General features: G+C 44.9%; 1 protein-coding gene across 1 annotated transcript in view; it reads left to right on the top strand.

Moving 5' to 3' along the window:
• Positions 1 to 19,751, top strand: part of LOC142209137 (uncharacterized) — a 55,858-nt gene that overhangs the window by 15,614 nt on the left and 20,493 nt on the right. The window contains exons 6-9 of the mRNA XM_075278072.1: positions 10,638 to 11,628; positions 12,892 to 13,058; positions 13,805 to 13,914; positions 16,664 to 16,768. Coding sequence (XP_075134173.1) covers positions 10,638 to 11,628; positions 12,892 to 13,058; positions 13,805 to 13,914; positions 16,664 to 16,768 — 1,373 coding nt within the window. The remainder of the gene's footprint in view (positions 1 to 10,637; positions 11,629 to 12,891; positions 13,059 to 13,804; positions 13,915 to 16,663; positions 16,769 to 19,751) is intronic.

Genomic DNA, 19,751 nt, shown 5'->3' with positions numbered 1-19,751 from the left:
CTACTGGTATACAGTGCCATTGTCTGACTGGGAATTCAAAGAATATATTGGGAATACAAATACCCTCATTTCTTGCTACTGCCATATAGTGCCAGTGTCTGACTGGGAATTCAAAGAATATATTGGGGTTACGTGCACCCACAATTTTTACTACTGGTATACAGTGCCATTGTCTGACTGGGAATTCAAAGAGTATATTGGGAATACAAATACCCTCATTTCTTGCTACTGCCATATAGTGCCAGTTTCTGACTGGGAATTCAAAGAATATATTGGGGTTACGTGCACCCACAATTTTTACTACTGGTATACAGTGCCATTGTCTGACTGGGAATTCAAAGAATATATTGGGGTTATAAATACCCTCATTTCTTGCTACTGCCATATAGTGCCAGTTTCTGACTGGGAATTCAAAGAATATATTGGGGTTACGTGCACCCACAATTTTTACTACTGGTATACAGTGCCATTGTCTGACTGGGAATTCAAAGAGTATATTGGGAATACAAATACCCTCATTTCTTGCTACTGCCATATAGTGCCAGTTTCTGACTGGGAATTCAAAGAATATATTGGGGTTACGTGCACCCACAATTTTTACTACTGGTATACAGTGCCATTGTCTGACTGGGAATTCAAAGAGTATATTGGGAATACAAATACCCTCATTTCTTGCTACTGCCATATAGTGCCAGTTTCTGACTGGGAATTCAAAGAATATATTGGGGTTACGTGCACCCACAATTTTTACTACTGGTATACAGTGCCATTGTCTGACTGGGAATTCAAAGAATATATTGGGGTTATAAATACCCTCATTTCTTGCTACTGCCATATAGTGCCAGTTTCTGACTGGGAATTCAAAGAATATATTGGGGTTACGTGCACCCACAATTTTTACTACTGGTATACAGTGCCATTGTCTGACTGGGAATTCAAAGAATATATTGGGGTTATAAATACCCTCATTTCTTGCTACTGCCATATAGTGCCAGTTTCTGACTGGTAATTCAAAGAATATATTGGGGTTACGTGCACCCACAATTTTTACTACTGGTATACAGTGCCATTGTCTGACTGGGAATTCAAAGAGTATATTGGGAATACAAATACCCTCATTTCTTGCTACTGCCATATAGTGCCAGTGTCTGACTGGGAATTCAAAGAATATATTGGGGTTACGTGCACCCACAATTTTTACTACTGGTATACAGTGCCATTGTCTGACTGGGAATTCAAAGAGTATATTGGGAATACAAATACCCTCATTTCTTGCTACTGCCATATAGTGCCAGTTTCTGACTGGGAATTCAAAGAATATATTGGGGTTACGTGCACCCACAATTTTTACTACTGGTATACAGTGCCATTGTCTGACTGGGAATTCAAAGAGTATATTGGGAATACAAATACCCTCATTTCTTGCTACTGCCATATAGTGCCAGTTTCTGACTGGGAATTCAAAGAATATATTGGGGTTACGTGCACCCACAATTTTTACTACTGGTATACAGTGCCATTGTCTGACTGGGAATTCAAAGAATATATTGGGGTTATAAATACCCTCATTTCTTGCTACTGCCATATAGTGCCAGTTTCTGACTGGGAATTCAAAGAATATATTGGGGTTACGTGCACCCACAATTTTTACTACTGGTATACAGTGCCATTGTCTGACTGGGAATTCAAAGAGTATATTGGGAATACAAATACCCTCATTTCTTGCTACTGCCATATAGTGCCAGTTTCTGACTGGGAATTCAAAGAATATATTGGGGTTACGTGCACCCACAATTTTTACTACTGGTATACAGTGCCATTGTCTGACTGGGAATTCAAAGAGTATATTGGGAATACAAATACCCTCATTTCTTGCTACTGCCATATAGTGCCAGTTTCTGACTGGGAATTCAAAGAATATATTGGGGTTACGTGCACCCACAATTTTTACTACTGGTATACAGTGCCATTGTCTGACTGGGAATTCAAAGAATATATTGGGGTTATAAATACCCTCATTTCTTGCTACTGCCATATAGTGCCAGTTTCTGACTGGGAATTCAAAGAATATATTGGGGTTACGTGCACCCACAATTTTTACTACTGGTATACAGTGCCAATTTCTAACTAGGAATTCAAAATGCGCAAGGCTCCCGGAAAGGGACGTGGACGAGGCCGTGGGCGAGGTCGGGGGAATGGTTCTGGGGAGCAAGGTAGCAGTGAAGCCACAGGGCGTCCCGTGCCTACTCCTGTGGGGCAGCAAGCATTGCGCCACTCCACAGTGCCAGGGTTGCTTGCCACATTAACTAAACTGCAGGGTACAAACCTTAGTAGGCCCGAGAACCAGGAACAGGTCTTGCAATGGCTGTCAGAGAACGCTTACAGCACATTGTCCAGCAGCCAGTCAGACTCTGCCTCCTCTCCTCCTATTACCCAACAGTCTTGTCTTCCTTCCTCCCAAAATTCCGAAGCTTTACAGAACAATAACCCAAACTGTCCCTGCTCCCCAGAGCTGTTCTCCGCTCCTTTCATTGTCCCTCAACCTGCCTCTCCACGTCACGATTCCACGAACCTAACAGAGGAGCATCTGTATCCAGATGCTCAAACACTAGAGTCTCCTCCATCTCCGTTCGATTTGGTGGTGGATGACCAGCAACCCACCCTCATCGACGATGATGTGACGCAGTTGCCGTCAGGGCATCCAGTTGACCGGCGCATTGTGCGGGAGGAGGAGATGAGACAGGAGTTGGAAGAGGAAGTGGTGGATGATGAGGACACTGACCCGACCTGGACAGGGGGGATGTCAAGCGGGGAAAGTAGTGTGGATGTTGAGGCAGGTGCAGCACCAAAAAGGGTAGCTAGAGGCAGAGGCAGAGGTCAGCAGCTTAGGCGAAGCCAGGCCACACCCGGAATCTCCCAAGATGTTCCAGTTCGTACCCAGCCCCGAAAAACTCCCACCTCGAGGGCACGTTTCTCGAAGGTGTGGAGTTTTTTCAAGGAATGCGCCGAGGACAGATATAGTGTTGTCTGCACAATTTGCCTCTCGAAATTGATTAGGGGCTCTGAGAAGAGCAACCTGTCCACCACTTCAATGCGCCGTCATTTGGAATCCAAGCACTGGAATCAGTGGCAGGCAGCAACGGCAGGACAAAGGCCGACTGCCGTTCACGCCACTGCCACTGCCTCTGCCTCTGCCACTGCCACTGCTGACTGTGCTGGCGATGCACTCCAGAGGACGAGCCAGGACACCACTTCATCTGCCTCCGCCACTTTGTTGACTTCTACCTCATCCTCCCCTGGTCCTGTCTTATCTCCTTCTCCTGCACCATCAAAGGCACCATCAGGCGTTTCTTTACAACAACCCACCATCTCTCAGACATTGGAGCGGCGGCAGAAATACACTGCTAACCACCCACACGCGCAAGCCTTGAACGCCAACATCGCTAAACTGCTGGCCCAGGAGATGTTGGCGTTCCGGCTTGTTGAAACTCCCGCCTTCCTGGACCTGATGGCAACTGCGGCACCTCGCTATGCCGTCCCTAGCCGTCACTACTTCTCCCGGTGTGCCGTCCCCGCCTTGCACCAGCACGTGTCACTCAACATCAGGCGGGCCCTTAGTTCCGCGCTTTGCACAAAGGTCCACTTGACCACCGACGCGTGGACAAGTGCATGCGGACAGGGACGCTACATTTCACTGACGGCACACTGGGTGAATGTAGTTGAGGCTGGGACTGCTTCCCAAACTGGCCCGGTGTACCTCGTCTCCCCGCCTAACATTCCTGGCAGGGACACGAGAAGAACACCCCCCTCCTCCTCCTCCTCCTCTACCGCCTCCTCCTCCGCCACCGCCTCCTCCTCCGCCACCGCCTCCTCCTCCGCTGTTAGATTGACCCCAGCTACGAGTTGGAAACGTTGCAGCACTGGCGTTGGTAGACGTCAGCAGGCTGTGCTGAAGCTGATCAGCTTGGGGGACAGACAGCACACTGCCTCCGAGGTGAGGGATGCCCTCCTCGATGAGACGGCAATATGGTTTGAGCCGCTGCACCTGGGCCCAGGCATGGTCGTTTGTGATAACGGCCGGAACCTGGTAGCAGCTCTGGAGCTTGCCGGACTCCAACATGTTCCATGCCTGGCCCACGTCTTCAACCTAGTGGTGCAACGTTTCCTAAAGAGCTACCCCAATGTTCCAGAGCTACTGGTGAAAGTGCGGCGCATGTGCGCCCACTTTCGCAAGTCGACAGTAGCCGCTGCTAGCTTAAAATCTCTCCAGCAACGCCTGCATGTGCCACAACACCGGCTTTTGTGCGACGTCCCCACACGCTGGAACTCAACGTTTCAGATGTTGAATAGAGTGGTTGAGCAGCAGAGACCTTTGATGGAATACCAGCTACAAAACCCTAGGGTGCCACAAAGTCAGCTGCCTCAGTTTCACATCCATGAGTGGCCATGGATGAGAGACCTTTGTGACATCCTACGGGTCTTTGAGGAGTCCACAAGGAGGGTGAGCTCTGAGGATGCGATGGTGAGCCTTACAATCCCGCTCTTGTGTGTTCTGAGAGAATCCCTGATTGACATCAGGGATAACTCAGATCACACAGAGGAGTTAGGGATAGCATCCGATCCGTCACAGCTGGAGAGTAGGTCCACACATCTGTCCGCTTCACTGCGTTTAATGGAGGAGGAGGAGGAGGAGGAGGAGGAAGAAGAGTTGTCCGATGATGTGATGGTGATACAGGAGGCTTCCGGGCAACTTCGAATCGTCCCATTGTTGCAGCGCGGATGGGTAGACATGGAGGATGAGGAGGAAATGGAGATTGAACTTTCCGGTGGGGCCAGAGGAGTCATGCCAACTAACACTGTGGCAGACATGGCTGAGTTCATGTTGGGGTGCTTTACAACCGACAAGCGTATTGTCAAAATCATGGAGGACAACCAGTACTGGATCTTTGCTATCCTTGACCCCCGGTATAAAAACAACATCTCGTCTTTTATTCCGGTAGAGGGGAGGGCCAATCGCATCAATGCTTGCCACAGGCAATTGGTGCAGAATATGATGGAGATGTTTCCAGCATGTGACGTTGGCGGCAGGGAGGGCAGTTCCTCCAGTAGGCAACCAAGTTCTCACCGGTCCACACAAACGAGGGGCACACTGTCTAAGGTCTGGGACACCTTGATGGCACCCCCTCGCCAAAGTGCCGCCACGGAGGGTCCTAGTGTCACCAGGCGTGAGAAGTATAGGCGCATGTTGCGGGAATACCTTTCCGACCACAGCCCTGTCCTCTCCGACCCCTCTGCGCCCTACACGTATTGGGTGTCGAAGTTGGACCTGTGGCTTGAACTTGCCCTATATGCCTTGGAGGTGCTGTCCTGTCCTGCCGCCAGCGTCCTATCTGAGAGGGTGTTCAGTGCAGCCGGTGGCATCATCACTGACAAGCGCACCCGTCTGTCAGCTGAGAGTGCCGACCGGCTCACTTTGATAAAAATGAACCACCACTGGGTAGAGCCGTCATTTTTGTGCCCACCTGTGTAAAGCACCCCAACATGAAACTCCATGTCTGTACTCAACCTCTCCAATTCCTCCGCATCCTCATACTCATCCACCATAAGCGTTGCACAATTCTGCTAATACTAGGCTCCCTCCACCCTGATTTCCCCCAACTCTGCTGGTTAGAGGCTCCCTCCACCATGAATTTGCCCAAACTGGGCTGTTTAGAGGCTCCCTCCACCATGAATTGGTCCAAACTGGGTTTTTTAGAGGCTCCCTCCACCATGAATTTGCCCAAACTGGGCTGTTTAGAGGCTCCCTCCACCATGAATTGGTCCAAACTGGGCTGGTTAGAGGCTCCCTCCACCATGAATTTCCCAAAACTTGGCTGTTTAGAGGCTCCCTCCACCATGAATTTGCCCAAACTGGGCTGTTTAGAGGCTCCCTCCACCATTAATTGGTCCAAACTGGGCTGGTTAGAGGCTCCCTCCACCATGAATTTGCCCAAACTGGGGTGGTTAGAGGCTCCCTCCACCATTAATTGGTCCAAACTGGGCTGGTTAGAGGCTCCCTCCACCATGAATTTCCCAAAACTTGGCTGTTTAGAGGCTCCCTCCACCATTAATTGGTCCAAACTGGGCTGGTTAGAGGCTCCCTCCACCATGAATTTGCCCAAACTGGGCTGTTTAGAGGCTCCCTCCACCATTAATTGGTCCAAACTGGGCTGGTTAGAGGCTCCCTCCACCATGAATTTGCCCAAACTGGGCTGTTTAGAGGCTCCCTCCACCATGAATTGGTCCAAACTGGGGTGGTTAGAGGCTCCCTCCACCATGAATTGGTCCAAACTGGGGTGGTTAGAGGCTCCCTCCACCATTAATTGGTCCAAACTGGGCTGGTTAGAGGCTCCCTCCACCATGAATTTGCCCAAACTGGGGTGGTTAGAGGCTCCCTCCACCATTAATTGGTCCAAACTGGGCTGGTTAGAGGCTCCCTCCACAATTAATTGGTCCAAACTGGGCTAATTAGAGGCTCCCTCCACCATGAATTGGTCCAAACTGGGTTTTTTAGAGGCTCCCTCCACCATGAATTTGCCCAAACTGGGCTGTTTAGAGGCTCCCTCCACCATGAATTGGTCCAAACTGGGCTGGTTAGAGGCTCCCTCCACCATGAATTTCCCAAAACTTGGCTGTTTAGAGGCTCCCTCCACCATTAATTGGTCCAAACTGGGCTGGTTAGAGGCTCCCTCCACCATTAATTGGTCCAAACTGGGCTGGTTAGAGGCTCCCTCCACCATTAATTGGTCCAAACTGGGCTGGTTAGAGGCTCCCTCCACCATGAATTTCCCAAAACTTGGCTGTTTAGAGGCTCCCTCCACCATTAATTGGTCCAAACTGGGCTGGTTAGAGGCTCCCTCCACCATGAATTTGCCCAAACTGGGCTGTTTAGAGGCTCCCTCCACCATGAATTGGTCCAAACTGGGTTTTTTAGAGGCTCCCTCCACCATTAATTGGTCCAAACTGGGCTGGTTAGAGGCTCCCTCCACAATTAATTGGTCCAAACTGGGCTAATTAGAGGCTCCCTCCACCATGAATTGGTCCAAACTGGGTTTTTTAGAGGCTCCCTCCACCATGAATTTGCCCAAACTGGGCTGTTTAGAGGCTCCCTCCACCATGAATTGGTCCAAACTGGGCTGGTTAGAGGCTCCCTCCACCATGAATTGGTCCAAACTGGGGTGGTTAGAGGCTCCCTCCACCATTAATTGGTCCAAACTGGGCTGGTTAGAGGCTCCCTCCACCATTAATTGGTCCAAACTGGGCTGGTTAGAGGCTCCCTCCACCATGAATTTGCCCAAACTGGGGTGGTTAGAGGCTCCCTCCACCATTAATTGGTCCAAACTGGGCTGGTTAGAGGCTCCCTCCACAATTAATTGGTCCAAACTGGGCTAATTAGAGGCTCCCTCCACCATGAATTGGTCCAAACTGGGTTTTTTAGAGGCTCCCTCCACCATGAATTTGCCCAAACTGGGCTGGTTAGAGGCTCCCTCCACAATTAATTGGTCCAAACTGGGCTAATTAGAGGCTCCCTCCACCATGAATTGGTCCAAACTGGGTTTTTTAGAGGCTCCCTCCACCATGAATTTGCCCAAACTGGGCTGTTTAGAGGCTCCCTCCACCATTAATTGGTCCAAACTGGGCTGGTTAGAGGCTCCCTCCACCATGAATTTGCCCAAACTGGGGTGGTTAGAGGCTCCCTCCACCATTAATTGGTCCAAACTGGGCTGGTTAGAGGCTCCCTCCACCATGAATTTCCCAAAACTTGGCTGTTTAGAGGCTCCCTCCACCATTAATTGGTCCAAACTGGGCTGGTTAGAGGCTCCCTCCACCATGAATTTGCCCAAACTGGGCTGTTTAGAGGCTCCCTCCACCATTAATTGGTCCAAACTGGGCTGGTTAGAGGCTCCCTCCACCATGAATTTGCCCAAACTGGGCTGTTTAGAGGCTCCCTCCACCATGAATTGGTCCAAACTGGGGTGGTTAGAGGCTCCCTCCACCATGAATTGGTCCAAACTGGGGTGGTTAGAGGCTCCCTCCACCATTAATTGGTCCAAACTGGGCTGGTTAGAGGCTCCCTCCACAATTAATTGGTCCAAACTGGGCTAATTAGAGGCTCCCTCCACCATGAATTGGTCCAAACTGGGTTTTTTAGAGGCTCCCTCCACCATTAATTGGTCCAAACTGGGCTGGTTAGAGGCTCCCTCCACAATTAATTGGTCCAAACTGGGCTAATTAGAGGCTCCCTCCACCATGAATTGGTCCAAACTGGGTTTTTTAGAGGCTCCCTCCACCATGAATTTGCCCAAACTGGGCTGTTTAGAGGCTCCCTCCACCATTAATTGGTCCAAACTTGGCTGTTTAGAGGCTCCCTCCACCATGAATTTGCCCAAACTGGGCTGTTTAGAGGCTCCCTCCACCATTAATTGGTCCAAACTGGGCTGGTTAGAGGCTCCCTCCACCATGAATTTGCCCAAACTGGGGTGGTTAGAGGCTCCCTCCACCATTAATTGGTCCAAACTGGGCTGGTTAGAGGCTCCCTCCACCATTAATTGGTCCAAACTGGGCTGGTTAGAGGCTCCCTCCACCATGAATTTGCCCAAACTGGGCTGTTTAGAGGCTCCCTCCACCATGAATTGGTCCAAACTGGGCTGGTTAGAGGCTCCCTCCACCATGAATTTCCCAAAACTTGGCTGTTTAGAGGCTCCCTCCACCATTAATTGGTCCAAACTGGGCTGGTTAGAGGCTCCCTCCACCATGAATTGGTCCAAACTGGGGTTTTTAGAGGCTCCCTCCACCATGAATTGGTCCAAACTGGGGTTTTTAGAGTCTCCCTCCACCATGAATTGGTCCAAACTGGGGTTTTTAGAGTCTCCCTCCACCATGAATTGGTCCAAACTGGGGTTTTTAGAGGCTCCCTCCACCATGAATTTGCCCAAACTCTGCTGGTTAGAGGCTCAATCCACCCTGATTTTCAAAACAAATGTTGGTGCCAACCTCAACTTACTACAAGGGCCAAATTCACTGCTGGTGACAAGCTCTCCTCACTGCAAGTGCCAAATACACATGTTTCAAGGTGTTTTCCTACTGTCAGAGAGGTGGTATTGAGTGTGTAAAGTGTGTAGTTGTTAGGCTGTGATGTTGGGGTAATAGAGGGTCTTTGGTGTGTTAGATGCCCCCAGACATGCTTCCCCTGCTGTCCCAGTGTCATTCCAGAGGTGTTGGCATCATTTCCTGGGGTGTCATAGTGGACTTGGTGACCCTCCAGACACGGATTTGGGTTTCCCCCTTAACGAGTATCTGTTCCCCATAGACTATAATGGGGTTCGAAACCCGTTCGAACACACGAACATTGAGCGGCTGTTCGAATCGAATTTCGAACCTCGAACATTTTAGTGTTCGCTCATCTCTAGTCCTGACATCTCATCAGTCTACTTGCCTTTTAACATGTAGCCAAGAAGTGTTCTGATCCCACATTTTTAAAATTCTTCTACTTCCTTGTTGTTTTTGTCTCTGCTTTTCTGCAAAATTTTTTATTTTTCCCCATATAATACAAAAAAATGAAATCAGAAGTGGGGGTGTTCATCTGAATAATCCTATCATTAACATTAACCCTTTCTCACACAATCATTTTTTTTTTCATATTTGTTTTTTACTCTCCACTCTCTGTGTGATGACACACAGGTGCACAGCTCGTTACCAGGCAGATGTCTGATTACTGGGTTGTGACTATAACAAGCGAGCGGCACCTGTGTGCTCATCACATGACCATGGACCGTAAATCACATGACCATGGTCAGAGTTTTATCCACTAGAAGTAACAGAATGAATGACAACAAGCCGAAATCTAGAAAACTGAGGAATTGATACAGAAAGTATATTGGAAAATTGTATATCTTTTTATTGTACATTTGTTTGTCAATATTGGTCTGAAAGTGGCCCACCCCTTTAAGCGCATTGAATATTCACTGTGCTTAACTCCTTGGTGTTCGGCCGCTTACACGCATTCCGATGGGAGCGAGGTATTCGATCAAATACTACTTGTTCATCTCTAGTATTTATCCATGGCTCAGATTTGTATTAAGGCCTTGGTGTTTTGTACCTATGTTTAGCTATCAGGACTGTGGAGTTAATGCCTGTATACCTGAATGGAGATACACACCATTTAGGAACTCTAAGGGGGCATTCACACGGAAGAAGTTGGTGCTGATTCTGACATGATAACTCGCGTCAGAATCAGCGCTGAAAAAAAAGCATCCCATTGACTTCAATGGGTTCCGTTTTCTGCGCGGAACCCATTGAAATCAATGGGAAGCTTTTTGTCCCAGTGCGGAAAACGGAACCCTTAGAAGTCAATGGGAGGCTTTTTTTGAGGAATAGATACAGAAAGTATATTGGAAAATTGTATATCTTTTTATTTTACATTTGTTTGTCAATATTGGTTTGAAATTGGCCAACCCCTTAGTGTTCGGCCACTTACACGCATTCCTATGGGAGCGAGGTATTCGATCAAATTCTACTCGCTCATCTCTAATAAATACTTGCTGTTCTTGTTGGGTCAATTATTTAAGTTTTTTTTTTTTTTTTTTTTTTTTTTAAAGTTAAGCCAAAGAAAACGACATTAAAAGAAAAAAAGTTTACACCTGGAGCCATTACTAACTTAAATTCGACACAACATCCGTATGTAGAACATGGAATGGCCCTAAGATATGATGTGGATCACCATGATCCAGCACATTCTTCACCATTAAATGCACATGAATTCACAGAAGAACCTCAGACCCTTAGAAGACCATCAAGCTCCAGTTGGTCTCATTTAGGAGAACCTGAAAATGTATTTAATGGGCAACCACAAATAAACATAAATGAAGATGACAACGCTTTTGATGAAGATGTCCTATCTTACATTTCTGATATCTCATTACCATTAGCAACACCTACAAGATCTGAAACATCTAATACTTCACTCCATTCTGGAGGTTCTGTCTGTCCAGACTCAGCAGAAAAGGACAGCGATAATGAGGAACAACCACATACTCATAGAGATGACAATGAAGTGAATGCAGAGATGTCCCACTCTACACTACATGGTGTAGATGTTTGTACGGTAAATAACTCTTATTGTGAAACTGTTAATCTAGGACCCGTGCAAGATATCAGTCCAATGGTGACAGACCAGTCCCCAGCGTCTACTATAAATCCAAGAGATACACTAGAGTCTCCAAGGAGTAATGCATCAATAACACAGTCCCATTATCATGAGATCATGAGTCCAAATACTAATGTGCAGAACTGTGAAAACTATGTACTCTCCCAACCAACACTGCAAGATTCTGGGGACAGAGAAATGGATAGACCTAGCAGGGATTATTCTACTAATCCCAATGCTCCTGGCCCTCTGAGACTCAGCCTGTCTTCCACCGCTCCTCACATTACACTTTTACGTGAGAACTTGGATTTAGTCATTCACACCCTCTCTATGCAGAGACAATCAGAAAGAAGAAGTCTGGAGAACTCTGTACTAACTTCACAAAATAAAGAAGCCAAAAACCCCAAAGCTGATCCAGAGAAGCTGAAGAAGATACGGGAGAGGTGAGAAAATATGCAGTAGCCAAAAGGACACGTTGATTTTTTATATTGACTACCAGATTGGAGTCGGGAAGGAATTTTTTCCCCTGAAATGCATGAGCCTCATGGTTTTTTTTGCCTTCCTCTGGATCAACACTGTAGGGGGTTATAGGGTTATAGGTTGGACTTGATGGACTGATGTCTTTATCCAACCTCATCTACTATATGTAACTATGTAACCGCAGCCTGCTTGTGAATGGAGCATAACTATGTTACAGTTCCAATGCTTCTCAGTAGGGAAATTGGGGGCTCAGCTATCAAGTGATATTCATTCCCAAATGCAAAAGACTACCCTTATTTAATGTGCATTGTTCTCATCTGCTACAGAATGAGAGCAACGGAGATTAAATAACAGATACAAATGGAGCCCCCTCTGTCAGGTGTCTATCTGCATTCACTCATGTGTGAAAAACACAACAAAAGCTTTCTTACATCATTTTTTTTTTTACTTTTCTAACAGAAGAAAATTCCTCCATGCTGAAATTCTTCATCCATTACAAAAGTAAAAGACACGACCAAACAAAGTGTCTGTCATGTTTTTTTACATTATAGTCAATGGGAACGGATGCAATTGGAGGATGCTCCATTTGTGTCCATTACTCTACTACCGTTATTGTCAGTTGCTGTCATCCTGTGACGGACTTTAATAATGGTAGTGTGAACATAGTCTAAAGACTTGTACACACAACTTTAATTTTTATCTGCAAGTGCAGATCCACAACTGCAGATCAAGGTATGGTCCAATTAATTTCTATAGACCCATACACATGACTGTAATTTTTGTGAATGTGTATTCCTGCTGTATTTAAGGACTGCAAATTATAAACCTTGTTCTATATTTGGCTACATTTGTGGATCAGATCAGTCACAATCTACTTTCCTGTCTGCATGACTCATGCAGAGACCATGTGAAAAGCACACGGACCCCATTATAGTCTATGGGGTCTGTGTGCTTTCACTGTACACCGCTTGCCAATGCATTTGGTAGTCCGTTCGGGGGGTCCCCATGCAAACTTCCCCGAACGGATTACCAACGCAGATGTGAACGAGGTCTAAGTGCCAATACAGTCGTGTGTAGGAGGCCTAAGACTAAACTTTGTAGTAATATCAAGATATCTGTTTTGTCGTTTAATTATGTTGCTCTGGAACAACTTTTGTTCAGTAGACTGTAATACAAAGCTCCATGTAAATAATGTCAGATGACATGTTTCTTTTCACACTTCATAGTTTACTACAGGAAGATTCAGAAGAAGAAGGGGATCTTTGCAGAATCTGTCTCATGGGAGGCGAAAGCACAGAAAACCATCTCATTGCACCTTGCCAGTGCTCCGGGAGTTTAAAGTATGTTCACACTGAGTGCATGAAGAAATGGCTGCTGGCTAAAATTAAATCAGGTGAGAAAATGCAGCTAAAAAAAGTATATTCCCAGATACATGGTTTGTTAAAGGCTCATGCAAAGAAAAGACTATACTATGTTCAAACTCAGAAGTGTACAAAGTCGTAATACACCACCTAATAAAGTCTAAGGACACTACTGTACCTTTGTGTGCCCTTTGATTTTACATTGGGTCTGCTTATCTAAAGAGTTTGCTGCATGCATTCCACAGAATGCCTAAAATTGCATTTTTTTTATTTTACCGTGATCCCTTTTTATTGAAATCTGCGAAAATGAAAGGTATACTTGCCAGAAGTACAGCATGGCAAAATGACACTCTCTTGGCATATGCTTTGCTAATAATAGACCTTGGGTACAGTGCTACATATACACCAGATGTGTATCACAATGACCATCTGAGCCAATATGATGCCATCTGAGCATTTGCATTGTGCAGTTGCTCTCTTATTACTCCTGGAAATGTAAGTAAATTGAAAACTGGGTGTTACCCTTCTTATTGTCAATGGGTCATATATTACTTTACTCTTATACTGTCCAGCCAGTGCTGAAATTGCCAGACTTTGCATTGACACATCATATTTGGTAGTACCCAGCTGTCAATTTATTCACACATTTGCAGAAGAAATCACAGAGGAATAATACAATGTAGAATACAAAGAAAAGAGTCTTATAATAGAAGTATTTAGTGAGTACTAGGATCCTCCTTATTGGATAAAAAGCCTAACAAATGTGTTTTCATCCCAGGGGCAGAGCTGAATATGGTAAGGACCTGTGAGATGTGCAAAGAAAAGGTGGAATGTGAATTTGAAGGATTCAATTTGAGAGAGCATTACAGAAAGCATCAGGAGACTCAGGTGATACTGACAATATAAGCTCAGTGTAATGGGGGTGACTGGGGGTTCAAAGTCCTGAAGTCGTGGGAACAGACTAAGCCAAGGAAAAGAAAAAACACTGAAAACTTTAGGCTAAGGCCAATAGTTGTGGAAGAGCAGCAGAAAAGGCTGAGTTTGCAGTACCAACAAAGTGAATGTTATTTTGTGTCATTTCAACCACACTTTACGGATTATAATGCTGCTGAAAGTATGTGTTCTGAAAAAAAAAATGTTTTTAAAAACTGCTGCATGTTAATTTTACTTGTGAAACACTACATTTTATTCTCATATTGGTTGGGTCAAAATGCTAAACACAGTGAAATGTTTTTACTGTTTCTTTTCCCACTGTGTTTTTTCTACATTTTCTAGCTGTATTTCCACAAAGACCCTGTCCGAAATTTGACATTGATGGTTTTCATTGATGTCCTATTCTAAGGATGTCAAATTGGAGGGGGTCCCACAGAACCGATCAGCTGTTTGGAGAGAGCACAATGTCTCATCACTTACAGCACAAGTGGCCGTGCTTGACATTGCAATTCAGCTCCATTCATTTGAATGGAACTGAGCTGAAAACAGGATGTAATGTGACATGGCCAGTGAAGCAGAAGCAGTACTCCAGTGAGATGAGCAGCTGATCTGTGTGGGTTCCGGTTATTGTATCCCCTGAACCTATCCAGGAACAGGACGAGGGGGAAGGTGAAGGGGAGGCAAAGGCGGCTGAATACCTGGGATGTCAACTTGCAACAACTAAAGGGGTGTACAATTTTCTTTGAAATTGCAGAGTTGCTAATGCAAACCAATTAGTTCTTCCATCAGATTAGTGATGAAGTTCTTATTGGTACCTGAGAAGCAGGCAAGGGAATTACTCACTGCTCCCTGGTCCTCTCTCTGCTCTGGGTACCACTTTGCATTGGGTTCTTATACCAGTGTCTTGACGTAGACGGAGCAAACAACCAGCATCAGGATATAGCGTCAGTAGTGTATAGCAAGTGTGGCACCTGGAGCTCACATCACTGACTACATGAAACTCCAGAGACTTTGCAGTGGCAGCACCAAAGCAGAAGAGGAGGGGGGGGGGGGGGATGAAGAATTTATTTTTTTGTCTGGTCCGAAGTCTGTTTTTTTAAAATTAATTTTTGTTTGATCTAGTGTCTATATTAATTTAATATCTGATCTGTGTCTGTGTTAATTTTCAGGTCTGAGGTCTGTATTAATTTGACACGCATACCATCCATTCACATCCATTTCTCTTTGCGCCCCCACACAGCATAATACCCCTGCAGTCAGTCTAACATTATATGCCCTCACATTATAATGTCACCGTCTTATTATCGCCACAGTATAAAGTCCCTTTCCTGGTGCACCCACAGTATAATGTCCCCATTCAGATACCCCCCAAATTTAATATCACTGTCCATCCGCTGCCACAGTTTAATGTCCCCCTCCAGCTACCCCCACAATTTACTTTCCCTGTCCATCTGCCCCCACAGTTTAATGTCCCCCAACAGTTGTCCCCACAGTATATTGTCCCCCTTCAGCTGCCCCCTCATTTTATTGTCCCCCTCCACAGCTTAAAGTCACCCTACAGTTGCCCCCACAATATGATGTCCAATTCCCAGTACTAAACAAACATAAAAACGTTAATACTCACCTGTACCTCTGCTGTTCCTGCTCTGTCTCTGTTCATATCTTCCTTGTTCCCCCACATTACTGACTAAAGCAAACATGTTATAGTCAAGGGGCATCCATGTATAGATTATCCATAAACAAGGTCGCAACCTATTGGGATTACATTGCATGTTCTCACCAAGAGCAAAAAAAAATCAGTGTCTATCATATTAGTAGTCCTAGCACACCAGACAAGTTGCCTGAACCGAGGTTTACCTTACAAGGCTTCTTCCTGGGGCATGGTCTGTGTCAGAGCCACTTTAACCATAGGGCCAATGGTGCATCCGCACCAGTGCCTATGGTAGCAGGAACCCCCTTAACCTACCTGGATGAAGCGAGACAGTCCCATGCTGCCCCATTGTTCCAGGCAGCAGGCCGTGATTTCAACTCTATAGAGGTTGAATACAGTAGCTATCAGCTCTGTCCTCCATTATTCAACCTTGGCCAGTGGTGTCTGCAGCACAGAAGCGCAATGAGCGCCTAACCACAGACATCATTACAGTCGGAGCCTGCAGGTCGATGGGAATGAGGTTAGGTGAGTAGTCTTTGTAATCTATTAAAACAGACCTGTGTGCCTATATCACTGGTTTAACTAGCCCCCCTATGTATATATTTGGCTGTTCTATACATACACATTATATATATATATATATATATATATATATATATATATATAGTGTTGTGTTTGGAGTGATGACAGTTCCTGGTATCTTCATAGTAGTGAGCCATCCATTTTCTCTAACTGCATTAGCTAGCAACGAGCACCAGAAGTTCAGTGAGCACTGTCTGACTCATCAGCCTTCCCTGCTCTCACCTCCCCTCTGTGTACACACAGCAGACAGTGCTCAGTAAACTTCCGGTGCTTGTTGCTGGCTAATTAGCATATCAATAAAAACAGACTAATTAAAAAACGGCTGGGATGATTACTAAACAAAAGGTATGTGTAGAATAGCCTTTCTAAAGACTATGCAAATATATGCTTAGTTAAAAATGGTTTTTCTAATTTTAGAATCCCTTTAATAAACTTACAGCACAATGATACAACTGTTTCTCTTACATCCAGGCCTCTCTAAATCCCAGCCTGTACCTGGTGTTACTTCTGCATCTATATCAGCAGAGATATGAGGAACTGTTGCACCGATCGCACACTCAGGACAGGATGTCAGAGGTGAGAAAATCTTTGTTTAATTAAATTGTCCATTTCACAGTTTTGACCCCTTAAACTTGCTCACCAGACAAAGAAAACAATGCATATAATGAAACATACCTAGAAGAATGGTTATACTTGTAATATGACTGAGAAAAGGGACTTTTAATCCTCCTTACACTGTGACTATAAGTGTCCCTGGGCCTTCACTCCGAATCAGAGTAGAGAGGTTTGAGGACATTAAAGAGGTTGTTACATTAAAGACATTTATCCTCAAAGCCCAGAATAGGGATATAAGTTTCACACTGCTGAAGGTTCAATTGCAGGTCCCAAGAAATTCAGAGAACAGGGGATTGAAAGTCCTCTATGTCTCCTCCTTGTGAATGGGCAGTGTGCTTGCAGGACTTGTGCTCCATTAACTGCTTTGGCGCTATTGGAGACTGCAGTCCTGGAAACCCCATAACAGTCGATGGAGTGCCAGACACGCAAGTTCTCCAGATGGCTCTGGGTCTACTGCGACAGTTTTTTTTAATAACAGAGAGTCTAGAATACTTCACAATAAAGGACAATTGTATTCACAGCCTAAGGTGGGTTAAGCGCAGGCTGCATTTTAACTTTTGACATGCAGCTGCAGTCAAGTGAATGCAATGAGTTGTATACAATCTTGTGGAATACATCTATCACTCAATAGTTAGTCAGTTGTGCTACAAAATCAGTCAGTTGTTCTACAAAAGTCACGGTCTAGTCCTAGCCTAAAATTGCTTTTTTGGAATTTGCTGAGCAAATTTTAAAGCGTTTTACAGTACCTGCAAAGTTTTTGAAAATCGCAGCATGTCAATTATTTATGCTGCTAATGTTGGTATGACCAATACAGTCATTTTCCTTATAGGTATAATAAAAGGCAGAAAGTCTACAGAGGAAAACTCTACGAAAATGCAATAAAAACTCTGCAAAAAAGACGGTGATAAGTTTCAACTGCAGTATCTTGCACAGCGTTTTTTTGCTGTGTGGGACATTAGCCTTTCTGTCCTGCGACTATAACAAAAGTTCTCACTTGACATGGAGCTCTAAGGCAGAATAGGGGCCAAAGAGTTCACACTGAGTTTTTTTGGTCAGGAATTTGGTCAGGAAAAATCCGCTCAGTAAAATTTCTGTGGCGTTTTTCGAGGCAAATCAATGGGAGGCGGAAAATTCACCTCCGGTTTATGAGGCGTTTTTTGACAATTACGCGTCAAAAAACATGTCAAAAAAACGCTAGCCGGTTTTTCCACCTCCCATTGACTTGCATTGATTTTTTTCAGGCAGAAAACACCTGAAGAATGGACATGTTGCTTCTTTTTTCCGCTAGCAGAAAATACCGCTGGTGGAAAAAAATTAGAAGTGGATTACATAAGACTGTATGATGAGGCGTCTTCTTTCAGGGCTGGGGGTCAAACTTCTAGGCCTCGGGCCCAAGGCATAGCCGACTGCGCATGCCCACAGGCCACAAGAAAATGGTTGCTTACTTACTGTGTAAGATGGAGGCTGTGCTGGAGAGTTCTCTCGCAGCATTGAGGACGCCTCCAGTGCTGTTTGAGCGCCCGCCCCCAGTGCTGCAAGAGAATTCATTTGCATACCAATGAAAACTGGGATTTCTACTGAACAAGACTCCCATTGACTTCAATGATATTTTTTACATGTGTAAAAATATGCCTGTAAAATGTCATTGAAGTCAATGAGAGTCTTATTTTTACATGTGTATTTTTACATGTGTATTTTGCAAAAATACACGCACGTTTACTCCATGTGAAGGCTCCCTTAGTCACAAAAAATTGTGTTTTAATGTAAGAATCCCTTTAACAGATAGGGTTTCAGTTTTTCAGTCATGAATATGAACAAAATAAAAATATATAAAAGTTATTCACAACTTCCTTTCTGCATTTTATACAGGATTTTTGCTAGAACATATACAGTAGATCAGAAGTGGAAAAGATGCCCTTTCTTTGATTAAATTAGCATGAGCTTGATATACATGGTTTCTAGAAGTGTAGCATGTGCCTTCATAAGAGTTCTGACACTAGTAGATATTATTATCCAAGGTAGAAAGATACTTAAGGAAGACACTGGTCTCTGTGGCATAGTACAAACAAAGCTCACTATGGTGGATTTAGACGCAGTCACCTCATTCTTTCTACCTGTTATAACCAGATCTTTTGGCATTAGTGATCTTGGCGTAAGACTGTGCAGATTATAGGCAATGGGATCCTAATGCTGCAGGGACCAGCAACGGCACAGATTTATACCTACTAATACACAACCATAAATGTAAGCCTAAGTCCACGTGCATTTAATTTTCATGATGGTCTTCAACAGGATTGTGCTCCTCTCCTATTCTCTGTAATATAGTACATTGTTTTCAGACCAGCTAGGCCATCTTCTAAAAACAGATGAGAATTTTTCATCTGCTGATAAATACAAAAATTTTCAGTTTCATATAATAAAGACATAGACCCCAGCCTACTAGTGCACTTGGTACTATATAAATACTGGACTTACACAAGTCAAACAAATCATCCTGCATATACAGGTTTTTTTGACATGTTTTATAATAAAGCCTTCTTAGGGCATGTTTAACTGACATAAAGTGATTCCCAATATAGTACGCCCCCTCTCACAGCCAGACTTACTTCACCTTACCCACAGATGTACTCTCCTCCTTACTGCAACAGTTGGAACCTTGTGTGGGTAGTGCACCTAAGTAGTGAGTGCAACTCACCCCACTTGCTATCTAACTATGGTGCAATGAGCTTGCAATCCTCAACGTAACTCTCTCTTGTGATGATACCGCAGAGTCTTCCCCAACTACCCAACGACACCCTGCACAGGGCATTTCTTGACCCAGGGGTATACTGTATATCCCCTATCTTCACAAGCTATGGTGCCCATACATACCCACATGCATATATGTGACTTAACATCCATCAGTCGCATGTTAGTCACAAAACCGTCACATTATATATGTCAT

This window comes from Leptodactylus fuscus, chromosome 6 (assembly GCF_031893055.1).
Source record: "Leptodactylus fuscus isolate aLepFus1 chromosome 6, aLepFus1.hap2, whole genome shotgun sequence".
Taxonomy (NCBI): Eukaryota; Metazoa; Chordata; class Amphibia; order Anura; family Leptodactylidae; genus Leptodactylus; species Leptodactylus fuscus.
Note: the sequence above shows the minus strand (reverse complement) of the source record. Positions and strands in the feature narration are given on the sequence as shown.